The 26,273-nt window shown below is 50.1% G+C and overlaps 2 protein-coding genes across 3 annotated transcripts in view; one reads left to right on the top strand and one right to left on the bottom strand.

Moving 5' to 3' along the window:
* Positions 1 to 13,964, top strand: part of LOC148219996 (one cut domain family member 2-like) — a 22,205-nt gene extending 8,241 nt beyond the window's left edge. Inside the window, exons 2-3 of one of the 2 annotated variants that reach the window (XR_015799083.1) lie at positions 1,786 to 3,673; positions 5,268 to 13,964. Coding sequence is in view for 1 of the 2 variants with exons in the window: in XM_088155640.1 (XP_088011766.1) it covers positions 1,786 to 2,072 (287 nt within the window). In the remaining variant the exon portion in view is untranslated. Of the gene's footprint in view, positions 1 to 1,785 lie in introns of both variants that reach the window. The other variant, XM_088155640.1, reaches the window with a different exon arrangement.
* LOC106863656 (ferrochelatase, mitochondrial) lies at positions 13,602 to 26,273 on the bottom strand. The gene is made up of 11 exons (XM_014893178.2): positions 26,170 to 26,273; positions 23,795 to 23,900; positions 22,647 to 22,766; positions 22,192 to 22,340; positions 19,317 to 19,451; positions 18,978 to 19,084; positions 18,204 to 18,302; positions 18,002 to 18,109; positions 17,505 to 17,669; positions 17,040 to 17,099; positions 13,602 to 16,802 (listed from the first exon to the last, which is right to left on the bottom strand). The coding sequence occupies exons 1-11, from the start codon at positions 26,216 to 26,218 to the stop codon at positions 16,662 to 16,664; spliced, it is 1,239 nt and encodes a 412-aa protein (XP_014748664.1). The 5' UTR covers positions 26,219 to 26,273; the 3' UTR covers positions 13,602 to 16,661.

Below are 26,273 nucleotides of genomic sequence, written 5' to 3'. Positions count from 1 at the left end.
GGTTGTCCATTTTTTTCCATAGGATATGTTCAGGTTTAACCGCAGCTAATAAATCAAATTGTGCTTAGAATCCAGATGGTCTCTTCCCTTCCCTCTGCTGTTAAAACCTTTCTCTTTCTTCCTGGAAAATCACTTGATTTTATTAGAGTGCTCATCCCATTTTTCTCTGCTGAGAGATGCACGTCAGGTGCAGCGTTTGTCTTTGTGGGGCCTCTTCAAGACCAAACTCCACAGTTCAAGGAAAGTATTTACTGAATGCATCAAAAAGCACATCCCTCTGCATTATTTATTATCAAATACCAATAACTGTAAAACACAGAGTATCTCAGGACATAAATTAGTGATGGGAGGAAACACTCCACTCATCCCAGTGTCCCAGAACAGACTAGAAGCTGCAGCAGAGATGCTGGTGCTCATCATGTCCCCAGCACTGGGGACATTGCCATGTGGATTCTGGACACGTGGCCAAGTAAACTCAGCTTCAAATCTGCTTTTTCAGCTCAGTTGGATGTTATCTGTGCAATGTCAGAGAGCCCAAATTCTTCCCTCCTGCTGCCTCTGAGATAATGGCCTTGGGGAGGTGAGTGTGGCCATAGGGATACAGGTGCAGGCTCACCTTGATGCCTCTGGAGCATCTGTGCTGCTTCCCAGAGCCCTGTGCTGGTGCCAAGCTCTGGGAGAGCTGTGCAGGAACATTCACCCACAGTCCCTGTCTGGGTTTCAGCCTGATTCCCAGCACCATCTTTCTCTTATGCTTTGGGGTATTTTGGAAGTCTGACCTTCACCTCCCTCCCAGAGCAGCTCTGCTGCAGCCACTGGAATTTGGCAGCTGAGAAAGGTCAGGGTCAGGCACTCCAACAAAACACTCCAGTTCCCTGCAGAAATGCTGTGAGGTCCTGTCCCTGCAGAGATGGAGGCAGTCAGTGCCACAGTGGCTGAGCCAGGCTCCACACAGGTACAGCCCTGACTGGGTTAATTACAGACATTTCCACAGTCTGACTTTTCCTTTTGGGCCAGCTTCATTTCTCATTCCAGACCTACAGAATTATTTAACAGGGCTGCTTAAAACCCGCCCGCTTATCAATTCTCTGGGCTCATTTTGTCCCAGCACATTACCTAACCATGTCAACATATGGATTTTCTCTCTGGGCCCGGTGCAGATAGCCTGGGCAGGCTATTTTTAAGTGTGGGTGTGCTCCGGCAGCGGTATTGGTTTCAGCACTTGCTGTTCTCTCTGCTAATAAATACAGAGCAGCTATTAATACCAATGGGGTTTAGGATCCATTAGCATCGCTCAGTGATGGTCCAGCCTGCCCTGCCTGACCTGGGTGCTTCTGCCTGGCTTCCCCCTCGAGACACGCCCCGGGAAGGGGGACAGGCGATGGGAGCAGTGCCCTGGGGTGGTGGCACTGCAGGAGTCAGGTGGCAGGGGAGGAGCAGGGCAGGACCAGGTGAGCCAATGCCTGAGCCCTGTGCTGGCAGCCAAGCAGGTCCATGGTGGTTTTTCCCCTCGGTGGTTGCTGCTACTGGAGCTTTGACTGGGGTTTGCTTTGGGCTGTTTAAATGGACAGAACTTACATACAACTGTTATTCCTGGCTGTTGAGAGGTACTGGGAATGTAAAAGCAATGCAGCCCACTGGATTCCTCTGGGATCCCCATGTGCCAGAGCGGTGCTGGCTCAGCTGGTGACACTTCCCCCACCGTGTGCCTGCCATCAGGGTGGCAGGTGGGGTCTGTGGGCACCACCCTGACACTTTTTCTCTGTCTCTGCCACCCCCTCCCAGCCTGCAAACGCAAAGAGCAAGAGCCCAACAAAGAGCGGAACAACTCCCAGAAGAAATCCCGCCTGGTTTTCACGGACCTGCAGCGCCGAACGCTTTTCGCCATCTTCAAGGAGAACAAGCGTCCCTCCAAGGAAATGCAGATCACCATCTCGCAGCAGCTGGGCCTGGAGCTCACCACCGTCAGCAACTTCTTCATGAACGCGCGCCGGCGCAGCCTGGAGAAGTGGCAGGACGACCTGAGCTCCGGGGGCTCCTCCTCAGCCCCCAGCACCTGCAGCAAGGCGTGAGGGGCACGGCTGGCACAGGCCAGCCCAGCCAGCCCAGCCCAGCGCAGCCAGAGCGGCTCCCAGCACGGCCCCTCGCCCGTGACCTAAAGCACAATCCCCCCGCAGCCACCCCCAGCCCAGCTGTTCCCAGGACATCCCCACGGCTTCTCAGCAGGCTCCACATTCTCCTCTCTCCACACAATACTATGTATGCTCAGGACAGGCAGGTCTGAAATGGAGGAGAGTGGTTCTTGAGGCAGGTTTCTCCTGAGCCCCAGGTTTCCGTGGCTGTGTGCTGGCCACACCACCCTGCGGCCACGCCACAATGGAGCACAAAGTCGGATACCAAAATCCCAAACCCCTCTTTTTAAACTCAGGCATGGTTTTGTTAAGTGTTTTAGGGGGAAAAAAAAAGTCAGATTTAAGGTTGTTTTTCTTTTTGTTTTAATTGAATCAGCTTGTTCTTGGATCAGAAAAGTTCCGTTCTCTTGAGCTCAAAGTATCAAGCACAAAGCTGGTAGCTACAGTCATGTTCCATGGGCTGCTGTGCCAGCTGCAGCCTGACATCCCAGGAACACCGTGGAGATGGCATGAGCCTCAAGCACAGCTGGCAGTTCCTCACAAGCTCTGTGTTTGTACCTAATGCACACTCAGGAGGTCGATAGAACTGCTGCAGTTCATGGAGCAAACACAATATTTTGGAAGATCTAGATTAATTCACATTATTACATCCTTTTTAGTTTCTGGGAATCTGATTTTTCCTCAACAACGGCTGTTACTGAAACCCTGTTAGCGTTCAGTGTATTTTTGTTCATTTTCTCAGTATTTTATGGTACTTTCAAGCAGGAAAAGAAACAGAAACAAGCCCTTGAGATGCCACGGACTGTTTCAGATGTGCCGCGTTTCTCTAGATCGCATCCTTAAGTTCCTTTTCCCTGCCAGCTCCCCGAGCCGGCAGGAACACAGCACACCAAAGAGACAGGATTTCTGCAAGCCAAAGATGTTTATACCTTGCCATTTCTGGTAGTCATGGCTGGTGTGGGTGGCTGGCTGGCGCTGGGGAAGCCTGGCAAGCCCCGGAGCCGCCCTGGCGGCGGCAGGACAGCTGCTGGCTCTGACCGGCCCGGCGCGGCCGTGCTCTGCTACAGACACTTGAGACTTTTTTTATGTACTACTTAATCGAAACCAAAGAAACGTTTTCTGCACCTACTTCTTCTGCAACAAACTGTTCCATTGAAAGATAATAGAAAAATAAAAAATAAAAATAAAAAAAAACCAAAAAAAAAAAACAAGGAAGCATGTCAGGAAGCAAACAAGTCCCACACTGTGTTCTACAGACATCTTGGACGTTTTCGGTAGCAGATCTCAAAGAAAGGGTTGACAAGAATGAAAACAAAGCAAAGCCAGTACAATTGCTGCTTCATTTGACAACTCAAGTCATCTTAAAGTTGAAGATTGTCTTTAATTTGTGCCTATGCAGTTTTTTCAAAAGAACAAGGAACAGAGCAACCAAAACCTCAACAGCTACAATACCAAAGATGAGGATTCTCACTACTTGTATTTCAGTTTGTTTCTCCTCTTGCACGACTAATGCACATAGACCCCCGCTGCTCTCTGGACAGGTAACCACTCGTGAGTCTTTGTGCAACCAGAAGGGTGGGTTTATTTATGTTCCCCCTGTTTCTGCCCCACACAGCATCTCTCCAAGAGCTGCATGGACTCCAGGTGCAGGATGTTGGGATACTACTGGTGCATCTCCTCCCTGCAGGAAACACTTGTGGGGTGGCTATGACTTGTGTGTTGGTGTCCTGTGTGTCTGGAGCTGTGAACAGCCACCCTCCTGTGCTCCACCCTTCCTTCTCTCCCCCAGGGATAAAACTTGCAATGTTTCTGTCCATTCTGTTCCATCTCTGTCACTGTGAGTGCTGAGCAGCACCACAGCCCGGCTCCAAAGCTCCACCTGACCCAAACCCAAGTATTCAGCAGTTTGTGATGTGGTTCAGGAGGTGCTTCTGACATATTAGCCTTGTAATGTTGTTTGATCCAGGTTATGATGATCCGGATCATGGCATGTCCAAATTTATCAGAGCTGGAGCACATCTTGTTTCTCTCTGCCTTTAAACAAGGGCTTCATTTTAACTGCTTCACAGAACTGCTGCAGTCACTTCCCAATGACTGCATTTAAAATAGAAAAAAAATAAAGTCAAGAAGCCTTGTCTGCTCAGGACAGGAAAAGTTTCTGCAAGCAATTTCAGGATCCTCACAGCTGAATTAACAACATGTGCCTGCTCTGGGAATCAAAGGATCCTTTGGCAGAGATTTCCAGGCAGATTCCAAAGAGATTCAGAGAATCCTTTTAGCCAGACATGGAATAAGGTTGCCAGAAAACGGTCCCAGTCTGGGCTGATGTGTTCTAAGGGCTCCTCACCCCAATGCCAGATATGTGAGTGTGGAGTCTGGAGCCAGCAGGCTGTGGAGCAGGGCCCAGCTGAGGTGATGTGCTCACATTAAAGTTTCACTTTCATTCCCACCTGAGTGTCCATCAGAACAGCCCCTGGTGCATTTTGAACTCAGCATTGCCTTCGTGCTGGAAGTGTCCCCCTGAGGATGTGCTTGCTGGGGGACACCTCCCTGGGGCTCCTCTCACCTGAGGGACATCCAGAGTGGCACAGCTCTGCCTCCCACCTTCCCCAGAGGCACAGGGTAGCTGCCCACAGCTTCTGGAGAGCCCTGGGAGCAGACCTGGGCTGTTTGCTCCTGCTCAGAGCTCATCCAATATCCCAACAAAGGGAGTTCAGATCAGGTACTGAATGACTTACAAACTTCTCAGTGAAATTCTCTCCAAATTGTGGAAGTGTTTGTTATGCAACCTTACAGAGTAGCAACACACACGAGGCTTCTGTGGGCTGGGGCCTCAAATCTGTCAACAATCACAATCCTTTTCCACCTGAAAATGAAATCCTGCTGCATTTTTTATCCCTGCATCTCTCTGTGTGACGTCTTCCATTGCAGTGTCCCCTCTCGTAGGCTTTCATGTAGCAGCTGCCTCAGGAGGAGCCAGAGGCTGTGGTGGACATGTTTGTCTGTGTGGCACAGTGTGTGCTGTGCTGTGCCCACACCAAACCCAAACCCTCGTGTTTCATGTCTGGGCCACGTGCTGATGAATCTCGAGAGCTGTGTCATGTAACTTCTGCTTTATTTATTGTGCTGCCAAAGACTCGTGTGTGCAGAGAGTATCCCAGCATGTTCTGGACCAGGAACTTGGAGTCACAACCTTGGGCACAGCCAAGATGAATTCAACTTTCAGAAGCCTTGGATGTTGCTGGATCTCCCGTGCAGAACAAAGAATGTGCTCCCTGAGCTCGGTTGCAAAGCTTTATTGTGGATCTCTCTTACCACAGCTGAATCCAAAGAGCTGCAAAGGACTCGGCCCCGGGGCAGGACAGGGCTCTCCTGTTCCCAGGGAACAACAGAGTGTGCTGGCTTCGGACACGCCGATGCTTCCCTTGCTTGTCACAATTCCGGAGTATTTTTATGATACGGGGAAACTTTCTACTCGGCCTCCTTTATATTTATTATGGGGAATTTTTATTGTTTAAGGTTTTTTAAGAAGGCAAAGCTTAAAATGGTTTTATTTTTTTCCAGACACTTGTGGGTTTTAACCCGATATATTATCTATCAATAATGTAATTTATTTAATTTAGTCTTAGGGCAGGTCCTGAGATCTCTGTTCAGTCTGAATCTCATTGTATTTCAGTTTAGCTTTTGAATTCAGTGAGAGTTTTGCCTGAATGTAGATGGGGGGGAGGGGTGTCAGGCTCTGCTGTTAGCTATTTGTATCTATTTAATTCAGCCATTTGTGAATTCTTTTGGGAGTAATTTTGCTTATTTATCCATAGGGCTGTTGTAGTGCATCGGGGATGCAAAACCTGTTAGTAAATACCCTTCAGAACTGGTATTGCTTTGTAGAGCAGCCAGGCTCTGTCAGGGGAAAAACAACTCAAGAAGTCTAGTTTTAATTTCTTCTTTTAATTAATTTAATTGTTTAAGTATCAAAGTTTAAGTTATTTAAGTTAGTTTCTTCACTCCTGATTAGAAAGTGTGACATACCTTTATTATGGCACATGAAGCCTTCATAATATAACTTATTTATTTAACTTATTCATCATCACCCAGGGATGCCCTTGTAGAGTTTTTATTTTTTATTTAGAATTATCTATAAAGCACTACAGCTGATTTCCTCTAAGAACAGCAGAGCGAACTTTGAGGACAAGCAATGAATATTCAACCTAAAACTGTGCATTCAGAAAAATAGGAAAAAAAAAAAAAGACACTGGGATACTTTGCCTGAACTCTATGGCTTCTTAAAACTTAAGCTGGGGGTAAAATAATCCATGCCAAGCAAAAAGAGAGAAACCCTTAAACTAGCTGCTTCCAAGAATGAACTTCTGTGTGTGGAAAAAAAGAAAAAGGGAAAAAAAAAAGGAAAAAAGAAAAAAAAAACCCAGAAAAACCTTTCTATTTCTAGTGAGAACCAAAGAGGCTACCTCACTGACTTTTCCATTTGTAATTTTAATCGTGTTGATGATACCAAAGATACCAAAGATTTCTTTCTCTGTGCGGTCTGCATTCTGCTTGTGCTCTCTGATAACTCCCCCTGTTCTCTCCTAACCCAGAAACGTCCAGCAGAGCCCAGATTCCCAAAGAAACGCTGCCCTGGAAGCTGCCAGTTCTGGTGATGCCCTTTTCTGTGTTCCCTCCTCCTTCCTGCCAGCCCAAACCTTCTGGAATTGTGGAGCTGGTTCCACTGCAGGTCCTGCAGTGCTTGTGTGGAGCTGGAGGTGACTCCAGCCTTTGTCCAGTGCACATTCCCTGGGGAAAGGCTCTGCAGGTGCTGCCTGCCTGTGTTTGCAGCAGCAATTAGCATTGCTAATTATTATTATTATTACTATTATTATTGTTCTCGTGCTTGAGCAGAGCCCAGGGCTGGTGTGGGGCTCTCCTGCCCGTGTTCCCCTTGCAGCCTTGCACAGAGCCAGGAGCTGCTCCCTCTTCTCACCTTTGGTTGTTGTTTACAAGTACAGTTTTCAGATAAAAATCAATTAATTACTTTTCTCAAGTTAGCAATGAAGTGAGCTACATTAAGCTCCATTAGCATCACGTTCCTGAGCTATTACTTGCAAGTCGTTTGGTTGTTTGGTTGGGGAATTAGCGGTGCCCTTTGGCACTAGGGTTTGGAGCCTGTTTTCTGCTGTTCACAGCCTGAAGCAATGCTCTGAGGAGCCAAATCCAGCCCTGGGCCCTGCTCCTGCCCCCAGCTCCCTCAGCCCAGTCCGGCTTTTCCCCAAGGAATGTGCCTGAGCCGTGCCCTTGGATTCACAGAGGCTGAGACAGCTCAACACAAACACTCTGCTTCGATTCTGTGCTGCCTTTGATTTGGTATTTCTTTGGGGGTTGAAGTCTGTGTGGGGAACAGTAGGACTTGACAAGTGTGCTTCTCTCTGTGTCTCTGTGTTCCTTCACTACAAAGCTATAATAATTCTCAGGATGCCTTCTGGGCGGGGGGAGCCCATTGTCCCTGTGCCCTCGGACACAGACAGTCCCCAGAGCTGGCAGGGTCCCCCCTGCTCCTGCTTCACTTGCAGACAGTGATGTTACCACGGGACGAGTGCCTTGCTTGAACCAAAGCAACGATTTTGCCAGTCTAGACCTCTCTGTGCTTTTTTTTATTCTTCCTGTGAATACCTCAGCTTCGACTGGGCCGCCGAATCGTACCTGGTGGGCTTTTGTACTGTGGTGCTTTGCAATGCAGCCCTGCAAAGGACAAACTCCTGATAATACCAAAGGCTCTCTTTCTCCTCCTCCCCCTCTCCCTGATCTCTCTTTCTCCATGGTTCTAAAGCTTTATTACGAACTGGGCATGTTGGCAACGCAGACCGTGCAATCCCTTACGGAATTTTCTCAGATATACCTCATAGAGAATAGCTGTTTAGCATAATGTTATTCTAGTGTATGTAATAAATTATTCACTGTTTCTTTTTGGTAACTGTGATTTAAAAGAAAAGAAAAAAAAACAGAAGAAGAAGCTTTATATGTTTTAGGTTGTGCTTTTGTACTAGACAGAGAAGGTGCGCTTAAAAATGTACGTCAGTCTTTCTTCTCATGGGGTTTTTTTGGTTATTATGGATCGGGGAAAAGTTGCAGAATGAGCCCAAAGTTTACAGTTTCATATTTTGCTGAAGAAACAATCTGTGTTCATTTGCTCTGTTGGAAAAAAAAAAAAAAAAAAAAAAAAAAAGAAGAAAAAAAAGAGGAAAAAAATTATTTTCTACATTTGTGCTACTTGGTCTGACGAGCTGATTGTCCTGTGTGACGGTGTAGTATTATAATTAGCAACTGCCAATCAGCGCTCCCATGTTTATGCATGAGGCAAACCCTTAGCAGTGTGATGCATCGTGGTTCTTAATGGCAACTTCTTCCTTTGGGTTCGGGACAGGTCTTTGGGTTGATGGTGTTTATTTATGCATGGAGCCTGCTAGCTGTTCGCAGTTGTGTTTGCATTGCCGCTGTGAAATCCCGCCCTGTGAGCTCAGCGCTGCCCAGGGCGGGTGTCCACATCAGCTCTGGTCTGTGCCTGTGTCAAACAGACCCAAATTCAATTCCACTGAAATTGCCATTTGAACAGAAATTGGGCCGAGCTCCTCAGCACGATTCTGTTCGTTCAGCCCCGTGGCAGTGCCCATCCTGCTCACCACGGAGCTGCTGCACGTTTCTCCCAGGATCAGGAGCTCCTTTGGCTTCATGGCAGCCCCTGGGTGCAGCAGGACGGGCCAGGGTGGGTGCTCAGGGACCCCCCCTCACCTCACTGTGCTCCTGCCTGGCCCAGCCAGCATGGGCAGGACACCTGAGCCCAGGGCAGCACTCTGCCAGCCTGTCACTGTCCCCTGTCCATCCCAGCCCTGCTGGCCTGGGTGTCCATCCCAGCCCTGCTGGCCTGGGTGTCCATCCCAGCCTGTCACTGTCCCCTGTCCATCCCAGCTGTGTCCTGTGCTGCTCCTGCCCCATGGGCAGCCCTGACCCTGGCAGCCCCTTGCCCACGCCGTGCCCTGGGGCCAGGTTTGTTACGGTGCTTTATCCCCCTTTGATTTGTCCCCACATTCACAGTTGAGCCCCCCTGCTTAAGAATGGGTTTAATATTTTCTCTCCAGGCCCAGCTCTGGAGCCCCAGTGTCCCCCTGGTCCCGGGCTGTACTGGACATGACCCAAACCAACTGCTCCATACCCTTCACTCTGTGTGGAAGAGGAGGCCTGGGGAGGGAGGGGACAGTCAGTGCCCCCTGAGGAGGCCTCTGGGTGCCAGCAGTAGAGTGTTGATATGGTCTGTCATTAAGGGTATATTAGAGATGTGCTCTCATTAGTGCAAGGAGACGTTTTTATTTGGCCTTACTCAGTAGGTTGTGATAATAACGAAAGCTGTGTAATGTAGTCGGGTTCTTTTCTTTCCTGATTCCTCTGCCAAAGACAGTGACAGATACAAGAGCTCCGAGATTTTGTCAGACAGTTGATGATTGTAACAGTGGTTCATCTTGCAGAAAGCTTTCCACGTTCTTTGCAATAAGCAGAGCTGGGATGTTGGGCAGAGCCCTGCTGGCAGATGCCACCACTCCTCACCGACAGGCACTTGTTGGAACCAGGCCGAGTTCACCTGCAGCCCTCAGCCCAGAGGTACAAGGGGTATGTGAGGCCATGGCAAGGGCACAGCGGGGCTGCCACGAGCTGCTCCAGCTGCCTGGAATTTGCCAAGGTACTTGTATTATGAAATTTAAGGTCTATTTTATTATGTCATTTTATGTCATTTTTTAACTTTGTGGAAGGTGGTATGTTGAACTGAGTGTAAGCTGAGTTTTTCAGACAAATAAAGTAGCTAAAGAGTGAATGTTATTTTATCATTAAAGGGTTTTTACTCACTGATTTGTGCCAATAGATGTCCTTTATCTCAATGACAAGTATTACATTGCTTTCAAAGTTTTTATTTATAGCTATTGATGTAAAACCCCCACACACATATTATTTGCCAAAGTTCAATAAAAGAGGAAAACAATGCTTTTGCTTCCTTGTGCAATCAGAAGTTTTTTTCCCATTTTTTTTTCACACCAAGGGGTGGAGTGGAGCCAAGCAGGGGCTTGGGCTGCCACAGCTCTCAGGGATAGAGGGTAGAGGAGAGCTGAGCACAACCAGACTAATGCAGGACCACATCCCAAAAATGCTACCTGGGACTGAGGGCCCAGCCAAGTGTGAGCAAAAGTACTTGGGAAAAGATCTGGCACCTTCTCCCACGAGCACAGCTTGTGTAGCTGTGATATTACAGGAGAAATGACTTTATAGCTATGTAAGTCATGGAATGATATGATGCAGTGTAATTATCATACAATTATGTTAGTTATTGCACTTTCTTTCCCTGAAGCAGCTCTACGGGAGGAGGCAGGAGGTTCCTGGAGCTGAAATTCCATGGCAAGGAGGATGTAGCAGGTTTGCCTTCATTCATTCATTCATTCAGTCACTTACCCTAGCTGTGGACAAGTCTTGTTTGTTTTGTCTCCTCGAAAAGAAGCAAAACAAAGTGCACAGAAAAGCACTTGGTTGTATTTGTGTCTTTAAAAACCAAAGAAATCCAGTCCTTTCTTGCCCTAACTCACCCCCCTCTGACCACCTGGGGAGGGCATGGGGGGACCCCAGCCCCAGAGCAGTAACCAGGCTGTGGGCTTTATACTGTCTGGGATCTACCCTTGGCACCAATGTCTAACCTTGGGGTTAATAAACTCACTGAAAAATCTGTTTTCATGCTCATTCTCTTTGTGTCCCTCTCTCGACACTGAGCCACTTTGTGCCATTAATTAAATTTACACTGCTTCATTTCACTCTGCTGAGTGGCCACGGGTGCAGATAAGGCAGAGCTGCCTCCTCAGCACTTTCACAGAGCCCAGACCTGGCTCTTGCAGCCCCCTTTCCTTCTCCCTGTGCCTGGAGTGTGCAGGGGCTCCCATGGAAGCCCTGAGCCCTCTGTGCCCCCCCCGGCCTGGGGCTCGAACAGCAAGGAGGCAAAAGTGGTGACACCGAGACTAATGCAGCCACGGCAGGTCATTTCCATCTCACTTGCAGCATTGCTCCCCCGGGAATGCATTTTGCAGGCACTTAGCAGTGGGCACAGCTGGAAGAAGGAAATGGGACCATTTCATTAAGCTGGAGGATGAGCTGGGTGTGTGCTAGGATTGCAGCCAGGCTGGGATGCTGCACCAGCATCAGCTTTTCCCAGTGCCATTCCTGTGAATTCCCCTCAACTCACCGTTTCCTAGCCCTGCCAGGAATCACAATTTTTCCAGCTTAAAGTGCTGTACAACCTCCTAAGCCTTGTCAGCAGAGATAAAGAAGCAAAGCACCACCAAAGCACCATCCCAAGCATGCAGGGACACCTCGTGGCAGCCAGGCTGGAGATGGGGTCCTGCCCTCGGAGCAGCCCAGCCCGAAGGAGCAGACACCACACTCCCATCCTCCTCCTCCTCCCCGTCGTCCTGCTCCTCGGGCAGTGCCAGGAACAGCAGAGCATCCATCAGCAATGATCTCCCGTGTGGGACCTGCAGAGATCACAGCACGGGTCCCTCCTGACTGCAGATGAAGTGCTGGCAGCTCTTGTGATCCAAACGCTCGCAGCACTTGAAACCCCGAGGGAATTCCCTCGGGAAACAGTCCGGGATGCAGCCTGCAGAGAAAGCTGCTCACCCTGCTGGGTGAGGGAAGGGAGTTTCTTTTGGAGGAAAACAGCAGAAGCAGATGCCACTGATTTTCACATGTGGGAGGGAGGTGCTGAAGGAAAACAAGCAGGACAAACAAAACCTTGGAACGGCAGCGAGGCAGGACACCACGGTGGGATCGTCAGGTGCCCCACCAATGCCCCACACACAGAGAACAAGCCCAGGCCAGCCCTGCCTGCAGCCTCTGCACACAGCAAACCTCCAGGAGTGACTCCAGGGTCCAGCTCAGAAAGGGATGATGGCAGGAAGCCATAAGATATTAAACCAGCAGATTAAAACATACAAGACCACTTTGGGTCATGTTACACACCCCTCCCCTCCGCTTGGCAGCGCAAGAGATCCAAGGCAGTAAAAGACAACCTGTAATGGCCCAATAACTCCGGATAAAAGCGCTGGGGGAGTTCGCTGTGAGGAGCCCGGCCTGGGCTCAGCCCCCTCCCCGGACTGCTCGAGCATTATCTCTTAAGTGCTCGTTTAAGCTTCCTTGGAAGTGCCTGGAGAAACGCAATTAGGCCTCAATTGTGGGTGATGTTCACACGTTATGGATCATCCTTAAAAATGACAGGAGGATAGAGTGCTCTGGATTCCCCCTGACAGCCCCATCTCCATCGTTCCGGGAACTGCCAGGCTCCGGTTCTGCATCCCTACCCCTGCCCCAGGAGCAGTGGGATCACAGGCAGCACCTCTAGAGACTCTCAGAATCCCACACTGGTTTGGGCTGGAAGGAAGCTGAAAGTCCATCCCAAGGGCAGGGACACCTTCCACTAGAGCAGTGCTCCAAGCCTGGTCCAACCTCTGAGCTGGGGAGCAAAGGCTGTGTGTCTTGGAAATGATCCCTCTCTGGACAGACAGACAGACAATCCATCTCCACACAGTCATGGAAAGGAAGCTCATCAGCTTAGCCAATGGACTCAAATTAAATAACCTTTTCCTGGCACTTATTGCTGAGCACAAATTTAGCAGGAAAACAAAAGGCAGGTTTTAGACCTGGTCCAAATTTGCAAACTCCTGTGCTCTACAGGCAGAAGTAGAACCTGCTCCTGATGGCTTGAAATGCTGATTTACAACTAAATCCCTTGCCCAGGTTGTGCTGCTGGAGACAAGTACTTCTACACAAGATGAGAGGCAGCCCATACAAACTCAGGAATTTGCTCATGGAAACATGAAAAGAAACATGGCCAAGCAGCAAAGCAGGTGGAGAGTGAGCCCTTCAGAAAGAGGGAGGGAAGGAAAAGTGCCTCCACTACGTCAGAGATTGATTTGGATTCAAATACGACATTGCTAAAGTTCTGCCATGTTCACACAGCCAAATCCCCAGTCAAAGGTAAAACAGCAAAGCTTGGACTGAGATTCCAGAAGAAAAGAAGCACCAGCACTGCTCTCCTCCAGATTGTCATCTTCCATTGTGTTGGGTTTGCATCCTGCTCTCTTCCCCACAACAATCCAGTCACAAGAGCTCACTAATGGATCAGCTTAAGTATCCAACATCTCCAATCCCTGCTCCAGAAAATAATCAATCAAGCACTTAATTAGTAACATCAGCAAGGAGCTGCCCAGAGACCACTAACAGGAACAGAATAAATTATCCATCACAGGTGGGATCCCATAGCAAGGCAAATCCCTGATTCACCATCTTCTCCAGCCTTTTTAGGGGGTGTAACTCACCTCAGCCTGACACCAGAGGTGCAGAGAGAACTTCAAACACCAGCATAAAGGGCTCCTACAAGGACACACAGCTCAGTTATTTCTTAAAAAAAACTTTAATTGGAACTCCATCCTTATGGCAAATGACACACTGTAGGATTATCTAAATTTGCTGTGTTACATCAAATGGAAGTCCTTGGTCAATGTGAAGTGCATATGTTGGCTTAAAAGCAATTATCTGTACACATCTGGCATTAACAGAATCAAAGGAGCTCCTGTGCCTTGCAGCTTATACTTCATGGTGATCCCCAGCTCTCTGGTGGGAAGGGAGAATTCACTGAGCTCTCAGGTACTCCTAGGGAGACCCTGGCCCCACTGATCTCAGCTGTGCCATCCTCCTCTCCAGAGAGGCCAGCTCTGACACCATTCACACACCTTTTGGTGTCACAGCACCTTTGGGAAGCTCCCACCTTCTCTGAAATGCAGCCAGGACCAAGGGACAGGTTAAAAAGAAACTTAAAAGAGAAAATAAATCACTCAAAAATGAAAAAATAAACCAAACTGCAGAGTGTGAAAGCAGGAAAACAACCTCACCCCTTTAGTTCCCATTTCCTCCCTCAGGACACCATGGGCTGTTCCTAACTCCTCCATTTCCAGTTGATATCCTGACTGTGCTGGGAGCTCTGGTGGGCACATCCCCTGCCCAGCTCCCTCCTGGGCCAGGAGGGCAGTGACCCCCTGCCATCCTCAAAGCCCCCGTGGCTCCAAGCCAGCCCAGCTGCACTGCTGGCCAGGGACCAGGGCCCCCCCCGACCTGGGGACACCAGGCCCAGGGTCAGTAGCACCAGGGGTCTGCAGCCTGCCAGGGGGGCACTGGGAACACGTGCAGGGCACAGTGAGCTGCACTCAGTGGGACTGCACTGAGGAGGGCTCAGCAAGGCACATGTACCATGGCATTCATCTCTCCTCAGGGCAGACACTCACCCAACCTCCTGGGCACTGGCTTCAGAGATGAGGAACTCCTCAGAACCCTTGATGGAAACTACTCTGACAGCAAACAGCAGCACCAGATCTGTGAGACAGGCCCCATCTGCTAAAAGCTGGAAAATTAAGTGATTTCTACATGATGGTGTAATAGCAGCAACAGAGTAATTATCCCACTTGTGGTTAGAACACTCAAAAGTGAATTTTAAGTACCTTTTATTACTGGGGACAAACATAATGCCTCAGAATCAGTGCCAGCTAGTATTTTCAGGGCTCTCTCCAGTATGAAAATGAAAAGCCATCTGTATTTATAATACCACAAGGTTCATAAGAAGTTAACCTTTGCTTTCCACACTTGTAAATGTGGTGGTCACAGCCTGGACCACCTGAAGGTCCATGTTCCCTGCACCTGTGAGGAAACAGGAGTGAGCAGGAAGATTTGACAGACTGATCCCTAAGTGTCACACAGAGAAGTGAAACAGAGGAAGTTCTTTGACCAACGAGAGACATAAGGCCAGTGTTCCCAGACAAACTGGACATTTGTGCTCCTTTTGCCTGCCCAGGCTGCGAGCAGAGCCCAAGGGGAGGGAGAGGAGGGTGAAGAGAAGCTTCTGGCTCCCTGCCACTGAAACAGGCACAGGCATGAAGGGTCAAGGAAGACTTCTTTCTGTGAGAGACAGGGTGCTGCAGGAGGTTGTGGCACTGAAGGAACCCGTGTGCCTCACCCTGGGAAGCAGGAATGGCAGTGGAGCAAGCAACTCTCCAGAGGTATTGGGGATTTACAGCACTCCTTCAGTACCCCATCTTTAATTCCAACAACAAAACAGCACAAGACAAACCCCTGATACACCACCAGAGGCCTCTTCTCTCTTTAAACACCCTGTTCTCAAAAGGCCAAACTGCTCGTGCCTTGTGGTTACCTGAGCAGATCAACCTGGCTGAGCAGCATGGAATCTGCTTCCCAGCCAGCAGCACTTCCCAGGAGCCGGCCTGCAGTGCCCAGGTCCTGGCATTTCAGTGCTAAGGACATCAAGTAAACGTGTGCCCCCAAGGAGGTGCCAGCTGGGCTGCCACACGTGGGGGTCAGTGCCAGGGTCACAGCTCTGGGGGGACCCTGTGGGTACGAGGGGCACACTCAGTGCCAGGGCCCTGCTGTGGGCTGGCAGCCTTCCAGGAGAGCCCAGCACAGGGCTTCCTGTCCTCAGGCATCTGCAGTGTGAAACTGGAAATTACTCCTGACTGATCACCTCCATTGAAACAACAGCAATGAAGCCAGATCAATCCTACCTATGGCACTCCACAGGTATCCCCACAAAAACCACAGTAGAAAGCACAGAGTGGATCTATAAACCTCCTGGAGAACAAGCCTGACTTCCTAAACTTACTTCACCAAACAGAAAAAGCCCTTTTTAATAAAAATAAGAAGAATTTAAATAGCCATTCTGCTTAACAGATAAGCCAGCATGTTTCCACACGTGCTCCTGCTAGCCTTGAAACATGCAGGTTCAATGGAGTAAATTCTCCAGTATCACCCAAGCAGGCTAATTCCTTTCAATTTATCCTCTTCAAACACTTGCCTGCAGATAATGAAAATGTTTTTCCTAGAAAATGTAAACAAGTTTTGTGCGTTCTACTATCCCAGCTAAGCTTTCACTGGAAGTTTCTGGCAGGAGAAAACCAAACCAAACCAAACCAAAGCCTTATCTTTATGTCCTAAAAAAAAAAAAAAATATATATATATATATCTATAAACATTATTAAAAAGCATTAGAAGTCACCTGATCTCCAAAGTCCCTCTCAGACTGTTCTGGTCAGGCTGCACCTAAAGCAAAACCAGAATAACTGCACCTTTAACCTGGCAAGTTAATGCAGTCGTGCCCACCCTGCATACAAATCAATCCCTGCATAGAAATAGAAGCTCATTGTAAAAAAGCTGTGTGAGTTTTTCAGTGCTCACTGCTGGGCTCAGGCTAAGTCCCACGGGGTCGGGTGAGATCTCCTCACACGTTACAGGATAAATGCCCTTATTCCCCTACCTCCTACAACTCTTCTGAAACCAAGACAACAGAAGGAAAATGAAGCCCAAGTCAAGTGGTGCGTGCTGCTCGGGGGACAGCAGCACTGAGCCCAGCAGCCCCTGGCTGTGCTGGGCAGGTGCCCAGGCTGTGGCACCTCAGGGCTCGCAGGTCTGGCTGGTGAAGAACGCCTTGGTCTCCCTGCACACAGGATTGACACACAGCGGGCAGCACAGGGTCAGCTGGCGGGAGCACACCTCGTTGGACTGCAGGTGGGAGCACACCAGGTCTGCCAGGGCCTGCAGGGGGGAAGGCAAGGGTCAGAGGGAGCAAATCCAGCTGTGCAACCCCCCAGGCCAACCTGGGCACCCCGAGCCCCCTTCTGACACACGTACACACACACACACATTGTGGTACAATGAACCGTCTGTGCTACACAGGTTAGCTACAAGGGGTTCCAACTCAAAATATCTTAAAGACTACCTGGAACACAACACAACAGCAAACCTTTACAGCCACTGCAGCACAGCAGATACCTTGGAGAACAGTGGGTTTCCATTGAGAGACTCTGCTCTTCTGATGTTTTCAACGCCACACTGAATCAAAAATAAGGAGGAAAAAATTAAACCTGTTAATCTGATCCTTCAATGATCCTTCAAAATCTTCCCACTTCATTCAGAAGTTGCCTCAAAATGACAGCATTAAATGCAGTGTCATGGCTTTTAGTACAGCAAGAATTACTTTGAGGCGACACTGCATTTTGCAGCCAAAACATTTGTCCTTTTTTAGCAATATTTGTAATGATTTAAAGACCTAAATCTAGAAAAACAAACTCCCACCTGTTTTGTGGTTAAGCCAGTTCAGATTAATCTTTGATTTATAGGAAAATGAAGCTAATCCCAAATAATACTGCAAGAAGCAACTGTAAAGCAAATTGCAATTGGAGAAATAATAACAGAGCAGCCCTACCCAAAGAGGGACCAAACCCACAGAGCATTCACCTCGTTGGCTAAAACCTGGGCATACTCAATGTCCAGTTCATAGAGGGTTTCAATGTGGTCACTGGTAAATGCTATTGGCACCAGCAGCATGTTCTTCTTTCCCCGCTGGCACAGCCCTTTAATGGTCTCATCTGTCTGGGGACCGAGCCAAGGCATTGGCCCAACCTGCAACAGAAAAGTGGAAATAAAGGAAAAACACTCATTAAATCATTCTTACAAAGAACAGCCACGTTTCCTTAGGCAGGATGACAGACCAGGTTATGGATGGGACAGAAGCAGTTATTTTTATTTCCCTGCTTTTGGTTGGACTTCTTACTTTCCCCATTAAATGTTTAATGAAGACATACTTCTCACCATTACATCTCAAAGGAACAGAACTTGGGCTGGCCTGAACAAGACTGAAGAAAATAACTGAAAATGTAAATAAAGGTGTATTTCTTTTCAGTCCAGTAAGACTCTGCACAGGTTTTACCTGCTCAGCTTCCCTGAGCACATACCTTGGACTGCCACACCAGCCTGTAGGGATTGGAGTAATTGAGCTTCTCCATGACCCTCTGCACAGTGGCTCCCACCTCCTGAGGGTACGGATCACCACGGTTTACCACCTGCAGCAGAAACACAGCACCCCTCTGTCACCGGGGAAGCCTGGGGAAGGAGCAGAGTGCCTGGCACTCCCACAGCCTGCCCTGAGGGACTCACAGACATGGGCAGCGAGTGCGCTGAGAAGAGGATGACCACCTCTTTCCTTTTGTCTGGTGGGAACAGGTTCAGCTCCTTCTGGATGTGGTCAGCAAAGCACTGCTCAGGGAAACAGAGACAAAGATCTGAGCCAGGAGCACTGGGAGGCAGCTCTGCTCTCAGTGACCCCATGTTCTGTGCTGCCGTAAGAGCTCCCGAATTCCCCCAGTGTGCACAACACTCAGGCAGTGTGTCCCGGGAACATCACCCAGCACAGGCAGCTCCTCCCTGCCTGCCTTCAGTGATTTCTTCATCTGCTCAGCACACCACAGAAACTGCAAACCCACACCACAGGAAAAGCTCCCTGATAAAGCCTAAAGTGCCATTTCCTCTGCAAAGAAAGCAACAAGCAGGCTTCCCTTCATTGCTCTGCCACAGCAAGGAATGACTCTTTGCTGCCACAGGGGAATCTGACAAACCAGCATAATCTGTGTGTGTGCTGATCACAGACTTGCTCTGAGCAGGAATTTGGACTAATTCCCTGGAGAGGTTCCTTCCAGCCACCACCATTAGGTTAACATCACCCAGCTTTTAAAACAGCATGCACAGTGGGCACTGTCACACATTATCTTGCCAAAGCATGGGGCATGAAATAACCCTCCTCCTGTAATTTCAGACAAGGCCCAGCTCATCACACAACTAAAATGCACCCTCAGATTGAAGCCTTCCTGTTATCCTTCCTTTTTTCTATATTTTAAAAGACAAGAGATAAACCTCCAAGCCTTCAGATCACACCTGAATGAGAAGGGGATGTGTGGGCCACCGGTCAATTATGCTCCACTTCATCTTTGGCTTCTCCCCTTTCTCGTTATAGTAGCGATAAATGGCATTTAAACTGCTTCCTGAAACAGAGAATTACCAACAAAAGTTCAGCAAGCTGTCAGGTTGAACCAGCTTGGCAGCAAACTATTATCATATTTTCAAATGCTACATAATTAAAGCACAACCATAAATCAATGGAGCTGATAGTCTCCAAGGGGAACAGTTCTATCCCAGATCATACAGTGCACCAGTGTGGTCAGAGTCCAGATGGTTTCTCCACACTCACAGCTCCTGTGCCTGCCCAGGGCTCACCTGTGGTGGAGCAGCTGTACTGGGGGTACTGGGTGAAGGCAATGGCCCTCTGGATGCCATCCCTCTCCATCTCCTCGATGGCCTCCTCCGTCAGGGGATGCACGTACCGGAACCCGATGTAATACTTGTGAGGAGCTGCCAGCCCCAGCACCAGGGAGGAATGCAGCAACAGGTGAGAATTCACACTAACAAAGCATTACATGGCAAATAGACAGGAGCAGCTGGGTTGGAACTGCTGAAATAAACTGCTGATGATTTTCTGGGCAATTCTGTAAAGCACTGTCATATAAGCCCTTTCTTGGGCCAAGCAGTTTTCTGGTACCTCACTTGGCTGTGATTAGAATTTAGAAGTGATCTATATTATGGTTTATTTCTACAGGAACATCACTTGCCTGTTCCTCCTGCATTTAGCAGAGGCACGGTTCCCAGCCTGGACAGAGCCCCAGTGTCTCATGGGGCAAGTCCTGATTCTAACGACATAATGGTAAAAAAGTGTAAAAAGGTGTAACTGTGAGAAGCTAAATGAACAGCCCAATGCCCTCACAGCCCACAGCTCCAGCTGCCCTCCCTGCCCAGCACACCTGCTCCAATGGCACCCAAACCCCAAGCACCAGCACTGCTGTCTGGGGCAGCAGAGAGGTGAATCATGTGCTCTCCCGTTCTGAGTTTGGAGGGGATTTATAAAAAGCTTCATGGCTTAAACACCTAATTTTGGCAGCAATATGAGGACATCTTAGGTTCCTCCATTTTTTACCTCTAATCTTGTAGGTGTCAGCTTTGGGAGCATGGCTTGGTTAGGGGATGGGAGGCAGGCAGGACAGCTTTGCTGTTTTGGTATTTTAAGTGGAGGACAGAGGCTCTTAGGAGAACAAAAGCAAAGTTTCTTTTTCAGGGTTTCCGGGTCAGTGGCTCTGAAATAACATTTAGCAGGTTTCTGAAGGAGGCAGATGTCCCCTGCTTGGGCTCCCCTCCATACATTTAAGCAGGATTCAGAAAACAGGTTTAGTCAGCCCCAGCTCTCTGCAGGAGGCAGGAGAGCTCCCAGCTGGGAGCAGCAGCAAATAAAGACCCAACTTCAGGAGCCCTTGAGCCAGTAACCTCATTAACATCTTTGAATGGCATTAAAGACAAAAGTCTGACTAACCACAGCAGGGGCTGTAGGAGTTTAACCTGGGAAAGGACATTTTGGGAAGAACACGGCCAGCCTAGAAGCAATACCCTCACAGTGTCAGGTTTTGTTCAGGACCACGGGCAGCAAAAGAGAGGTGTTGGTGTCTGTACACAGACTGTTTATTAAGAGTAACATCCTGTCCTGCTCTTGGCTCAGACAGAGTCAGTTCCTCTCCTGGTAGCTGTGTCTTAATTTAGGATGTACAGTGTTGCTGACACACTGAGGCTTCACTTGCTGCCCAGACCCCAGATCAAGGCAAAATGGCCCTAAAATTATTTATTTTTTGCCACATTTCACATGGTACCAGCACCTCCTGCCAGTTCCTCATTAAGAGGGCTCAGCACTCCCGAAGTGTTACCTGTGAGCACACCATATTCCCAAATGCTGGCTGCAGGAATATCCAGGTGTTCCAAGCTATTCTGAAGGAACACAGTGCTCTGCAAGGTCACTTGGGGTGCTGAAGGAAATGGCTGGTAGTGCTCAGCACATTCTATTGTTAAACTGCAGCTGCTATCAAGTAAAAAAGGAAGCCTCCAAAGGGCTTATCAGGTGGGAGAGGTGCCCAGAGAAGGGTGTGACTGCACAGAGAGTGGTCACCAACAAAAGCAAGCGGGAGTGGGACACTGGGAAAAGCAGATAAACCTTCCAAGCCTTATCTGCAGAACCTGCTGCAAGCCTGACCCTTCAGGGGCTCCTGCTCCAAGAACACTCCTGCCTTGGATGGCACAGCAAGCCTCAGGCTCTGACTGCACCTGCAGGGACCACAGCTGGAACTGAGCTAGGGAGTCACATCTGAGGAGAAAGGACTGAACATCACCTGAATGAAGGCACCAGTGACACATCACATTCTGAATGGATGGAAATAAATTTGGTTCTAGCCTTCCAAGAACCCTTTTAGCAGTCCTTTTCCTCTAGCCCTTTTCTAGCCAAGCCTGAGGCACTGCCACAAAGAGCTACAAAACAGCCCTGCACGAAAGGGCATTGACAGAAGCATCTGCACCCATTTCCCATCACAGTCATGGGAAATGTCACACTCTACCAGGCACAGGGGCACAGGCTACCCCATACCAGCCAGCACTCCTTGCTGGGAGGCAATGAGCTCCAGAGAGGTTCTGTGACACAGAGAGGGGAGGGAGGCTCTATTCATGTCTGGCAAAGACAGCATGTCCCTCCACCCCAGCCAAACTGTCCAGCCTTATCTCCTGCTGTGTCCCCGGGTGGGGCTTGCTGCTATCGCTCAGCCATGTCCTGACTGCTCATCTACACAGCCTTGTCTTTCCTCCAGCTGTCCTTCCAGCCCTGAAACAGCTGCTGAGAACAGCACTCTGACCCCCTCCTCCCACACCTGCCTCAGCTGTTCACGTGAAGTACATTCCCCTTTCTTCCCATCTAAGCCTCAGCCACTTCCCTTCAGTGCAGGCTTCCTCAGGCTCAAGCAGGGCTTACAGGGCTAGGTGCAATGCCTGGCAGTGCCACACACCTTTGGACACCTGGAAATAGCACACTTAGTCTGTCTCAGTCATCTTCCCACGATCACAGGAGGGACAGAGGTGACTCCCCACGCCCAGCCTTCCACAACAACCTGAGCACCATGGTTTCCCAGCAGGGCTGAGATCCACCCCACAATGAAAACCAAGAAGGCAAAGGTGCTTTGCAAGCAGACAGAGAGCAGCAGCAGCCCGTGGGAGGCTGGGAGAGCAGTACCAGTACGAGGAGACATGCTGTCCAGCAGCTTCACCATGCCCTCTCCCTGCAGCGCCGTCCACTTTTTGATGGGGGAGCCCCCGCCGATCCTGCTGTACTGCTCCTGGATTTTGGGGGTGCGGCGCTTGGCGATGAGCGGGGCCAACTGACTGCAGCAGTGGAGAGGGACACGTTAACAGCACACCCCAAAACACCCTGGCAATCTGCAAACTACAGCAAAGCTGCAGGGTTTGTTTGTCTGTTCTATCCCACGACCCTTCCCGCTTCTCAGTCTGCAATCAAAACAGAACAACATGGCACATCAACTTCCAGAGAGTTCTAGCACTGCTTCCTGCACTGACTGCTCCCAGGATAGAGCAGTTTTAGGGAATGCTGCTCTCTACAGAAGGTAAATATCAGAGCCTACAGCTCAGACAGCAACACCCAACACCGCCTGTGCCCCAGGGGATCCTCACTTTTGAGCTGGAAGGGTCATCAGATCTCTGTCCAGGAAGAGACGCAACAGGAAATCGTGGACGTCATCCAGCCGCTCCGGGCCTCCCATGTTCAACATCAAGATCCCTGTTTTAGGTTTCCTATGGAAGCAAGAGAGATTTCAAATCCCAGTGACCCATGGCTTTTATTTTTATTTTGATGACAAAACAACCAGTTTATCCTCCTCCATTTGCCTTGTGCAAAGCCAGTTCCTATTCCAAGGTTCCGCCTGCTTATGTAAACACTTGCACTAGGAACAGGAATGGCCAGACACAGGAATCTACACTATCTTTGCTTTTTTAAAAAGTAACCCCTTTGTAACACAAACTTTAGCTGGAAACACACTGAGAGAGCTGTCTCCCAGCTGCTGGCTCTAAGGGAGGTTATAAAACAGGGTCTCAGCTGTGGAATCCAAACAAACCAAGCAGCAGCTTCTCCAGAAAACAGATGAGCCACTCACACAAGTCTTTGTCCTCATTACTGCGGGGACACATCTCCTCCAGCAGTGACAGCAGAAAGAAGCCTTTCTGCACATGAATTCATTGCAGGGCCAGTTGTGTTTGGGTTGGGTTTTTCCAGAATGGATTTTCTACCCTGGTGCAGGTCTGGCACACTGTTGTAAGGATAACATCCCACACAGCACAGCAGTACAGATGGTGATATCAGCATTTACAGAATGGCTGCTGACCACAACTCTCACCCAATTCCCCCATGGAACCTCTCACTTCCCCAGCAGAGGTTTAGATTGCACAGGGAGCTTTGCCCTCCTCTTGGTACAGACAAAGTCCTCCAGGCCTGCCCCAATGTTTCGGGACCTCAGCTTCCATTCCTTTTCTGCTGGAGTGTGTATCAAAGGCTGCTGAATAAAACCCAGGAGACAGGAACCAGAACTTCAAATAATAATGATAATGAATGTCCTTCCATTGCTCCCAGAGTGCCTCAGGCCTTAAGTGTGCCCTGGGCTCACGGAGCTCTGCAGGACCAAGGCTGTCCTTGCCCCTCAGCACAGAGAAGATGAGTGCAGCCAGGCAGATAAACAATCACACACACACACACATAAAGCAGACCAAGCCCCGTGGCTGCCCTGCTTCTATCAGGGAGAGGCAGCAAGCCCAGAGCCCGCACCTACCTCTCCTGGGGCTGGATGTGGGGCTTGGTGCTCTGGGTCACTGCAGCGGCCGTGGCCTGGCCCCTCCATCGCACCGGCACCCGCAGCTGGCTGCAGCTCCTGAGCCCTGCAGAGAGAGAGACAGCGCTGATAACAGCGCTGACAACCCTGCTGGGCTGAGGGGACTGCACCACCACAGCACAGATCCCTCCCCAGCACACAAACCCATCACAGCACTGAGAGCTCGGCGTTTCCTCACTCCAGCTCCAGGTCCTGGAATCACAGAAAGTCAGGAAATCTCAAGTTCTGCCTTTCTTTGAACACTACACTTACAGCTCTGCAGCAACCAAACCCCAACCCAAAGCCTTGCTAATCTGTGAGTTCTAATCATAACTGCAAAATAACAGGTGACAACAGAGCAGAAACAGGAATAAGAAACTGAGGAGTAAGTGTCAGACTGTGAACTCCTCGTGGGGTAGACACACAATGTAGGTTAGACATCTGCTCCTGTTTGTGTCAGGAACACTGAGCAGCAACTCCAGAATCCATTTACCTGGAGACCTGGGCCACCTCCTTTCTCACTGCCCAGCCAGGTGATGGCAACAAATCTGAATTTCAGCATCAGACAAAGCTTAGGCTTTTACAAGTCTGCACACATCCACTTCTCTCTCCAGCTCTCCTGGAACCTCTTTAGCTACTGGAAAGGGCTCTGAGCTCTCCCTGGATCCTTCTCCTCTCCAGGTGAACACCCCCAGCTCTCCCAGGCTGGCTCCAGAGCAGAAGGGCTCCAGCCCTGGAGCATCTCCACCTACTTATACTGGAGCCCTGCAGTTGAACACAACTAGATTATCCTTAAGGCTCCTTCCAACCCATTCCATACAATTCCATGCTGCTTACAGGCTGCCTTTTCAAAGGCACACTTCATTCTCCTCGGGAGTTCATTGTCATTACATGGTATTCGTTTAGTGCAAAAAGAGTGTGAATTGCTCACCGTGGAAAAAAAAGAAAAGGTTAAATTCTGCATGCCGGTCTCTCCGGCAATCATTCAGTGCGACATTTCCCCTGTCAGACAATGAGCAAATGCAATTGAGCCCCAATAGCACAGAGCTCCTCAGCAGCCGGCCCACCCGCTGGGAAGAGCATCTTACAGATCACAGTTCTCTAATAACCTCCTGAACAGATGATGAACGGCCTCAAAACCTGCTGAAAGCAATGGCAAAGAAACACACCCTGAAACCCAACCTCTTACTCTACGAGTGGCTGTGGATGCTGCGTCTGCATCTGCACTGACACCAAAGGCTGCAAACTAAAGAGCTTCGAGCATCGCTGATGCCTGAAAGGCTCTTTTCAAATATTTATTTTTTACTTCCAGCTCTTAGGTTATTGCTTTCTGAGGTGCTGACACTATATGCCAATTACAGAGAACAATAAAAAGGGGAGTTTCAATGGCTGCGTTGATATTTCTGCACTGTAAGAATGCATTTGGCCCAGAGGGTGCTCCCCAGGGAATGGTCACGGCCCCAAGAGCTCCAGGAGCACTGGGATAACACTCCCAGGCACAGGGTGGGATGTGCAGGGCCAGGAGGTGAATCCGTGACCAAGAGTCCCGGCCCTCTCAGGACATTCTGCTATCGCCTCACTTAAGGTGAGCTTCGTGCACATTTGCACCTGCATCCCAAAGGACACAGAGCAGAACGTGATGTGAGGATGATCCCAGCTGGACGGAACATTGGTAAAAGCGTTCTTTCATGTTTCAGAAAGGGCACGGTGGGACTCGTTTAAAACTGAATTCCACAAAGGACAAAATATATCAACCTATGGACAAGTGGCCAGAGGCTGAGGCGGGCAGGAGCAAAGGGCTCGTTGGGTGCGGAGACCCCCGAGCAGTGAGGGGCCCCTGCGGGGCGGGCGCGGAGACCCCCGAGCAGCTGAGGGGCCCCTGCGGCGTGGGCGCGGAGACCCCCGAGCAGCTGAGGGGCCCCTGCGGCGTGGGCGCGGAGACCCCCGAGCAGCTGAGGGGCCCCTGCGGCGTGGGCGCGGAGACCCCCGAGCAGCTGAGGGGCCCCTGCGGCGTGGGCGCGGAGACCCCCGACCGCGAGGCTCCCGAAGCCCCCTCAGCGCACTGGCGGGAAGCCGCCATTATCCCGCGCAGACCCTCCCGCACACCCCGGTAAGCCGGCCGGCCGCACGGCCCCGCGGCGGCAGCCGCAGCAGCCCCGCCGGCCCCGGCACGGGTCAGCGTTACGAAAGGCGCCTGTCGGTCATTGTGTAACGCGGTGCCGGCGGTGTCGGCGCGCTCCCGCGCGCGCAGCGCCCGCGGTGTCCGGGCAGCCCTCAGGCCGCCCGTCGCCCCCGGTCCCCCGTTCCCGCCATCGCGGCGGCATCCCCACACTCACAGTGACGCCCGGCAGCGGAGGCGGCAGCAGCCATCTTGGCCGCCCGCATTCCCTCAGACAGCCCCGCTACCGCCCCTCACGTTACACCGCCCCCGGCACCGCCC

Source organism: Sturnus vulgaris, chromosome W, assembly GCF_052056855.1.
Source record: "Sturnus vulgaris isolate bStuVul1 chromosome W, bStuVul1.hap1, whole genome shotgun sequence".
Lineage (NCBI taxonomy): Eukaryota > Metazoa > Chordata > Aves > Passeriformes > Sturnidae > Sturnus > Sturnus vulgaris.
Note: the sequence above shows the minus strand (reverse complement) of the source record. Positions and strands in the feature narration are given on the sequence as shown.

What these genes read in the sequence shown, in the direction of transcription:
- LOC106863656 (XM_014893178.2), bottom strand. Translation starts at nt 26,218, where the DNA reads ATGCGGGCGGCCAAGATGGCTGCTGCCGCCTCCGCTGCCGGGCGTCAC. An exon ending in ATGACCCTTCCAGCTCAAAA is followed by an intron (nt 22,341 to 22,646) that starts GTGAGGATCCCC and finishes CCACTGCTGCAG; the next exon opens with TCAGTTGGCCCCGCTCATCG. An exon ending in CCCAGGTTTTAGCCAACGAG is followed by an intron (nt 17,100 to 17,504) that starts GTGAATGCTCTG and finishes TTTTTGATTCAG; the next exon opens with TGTGGCGTTGAAAACATCAG.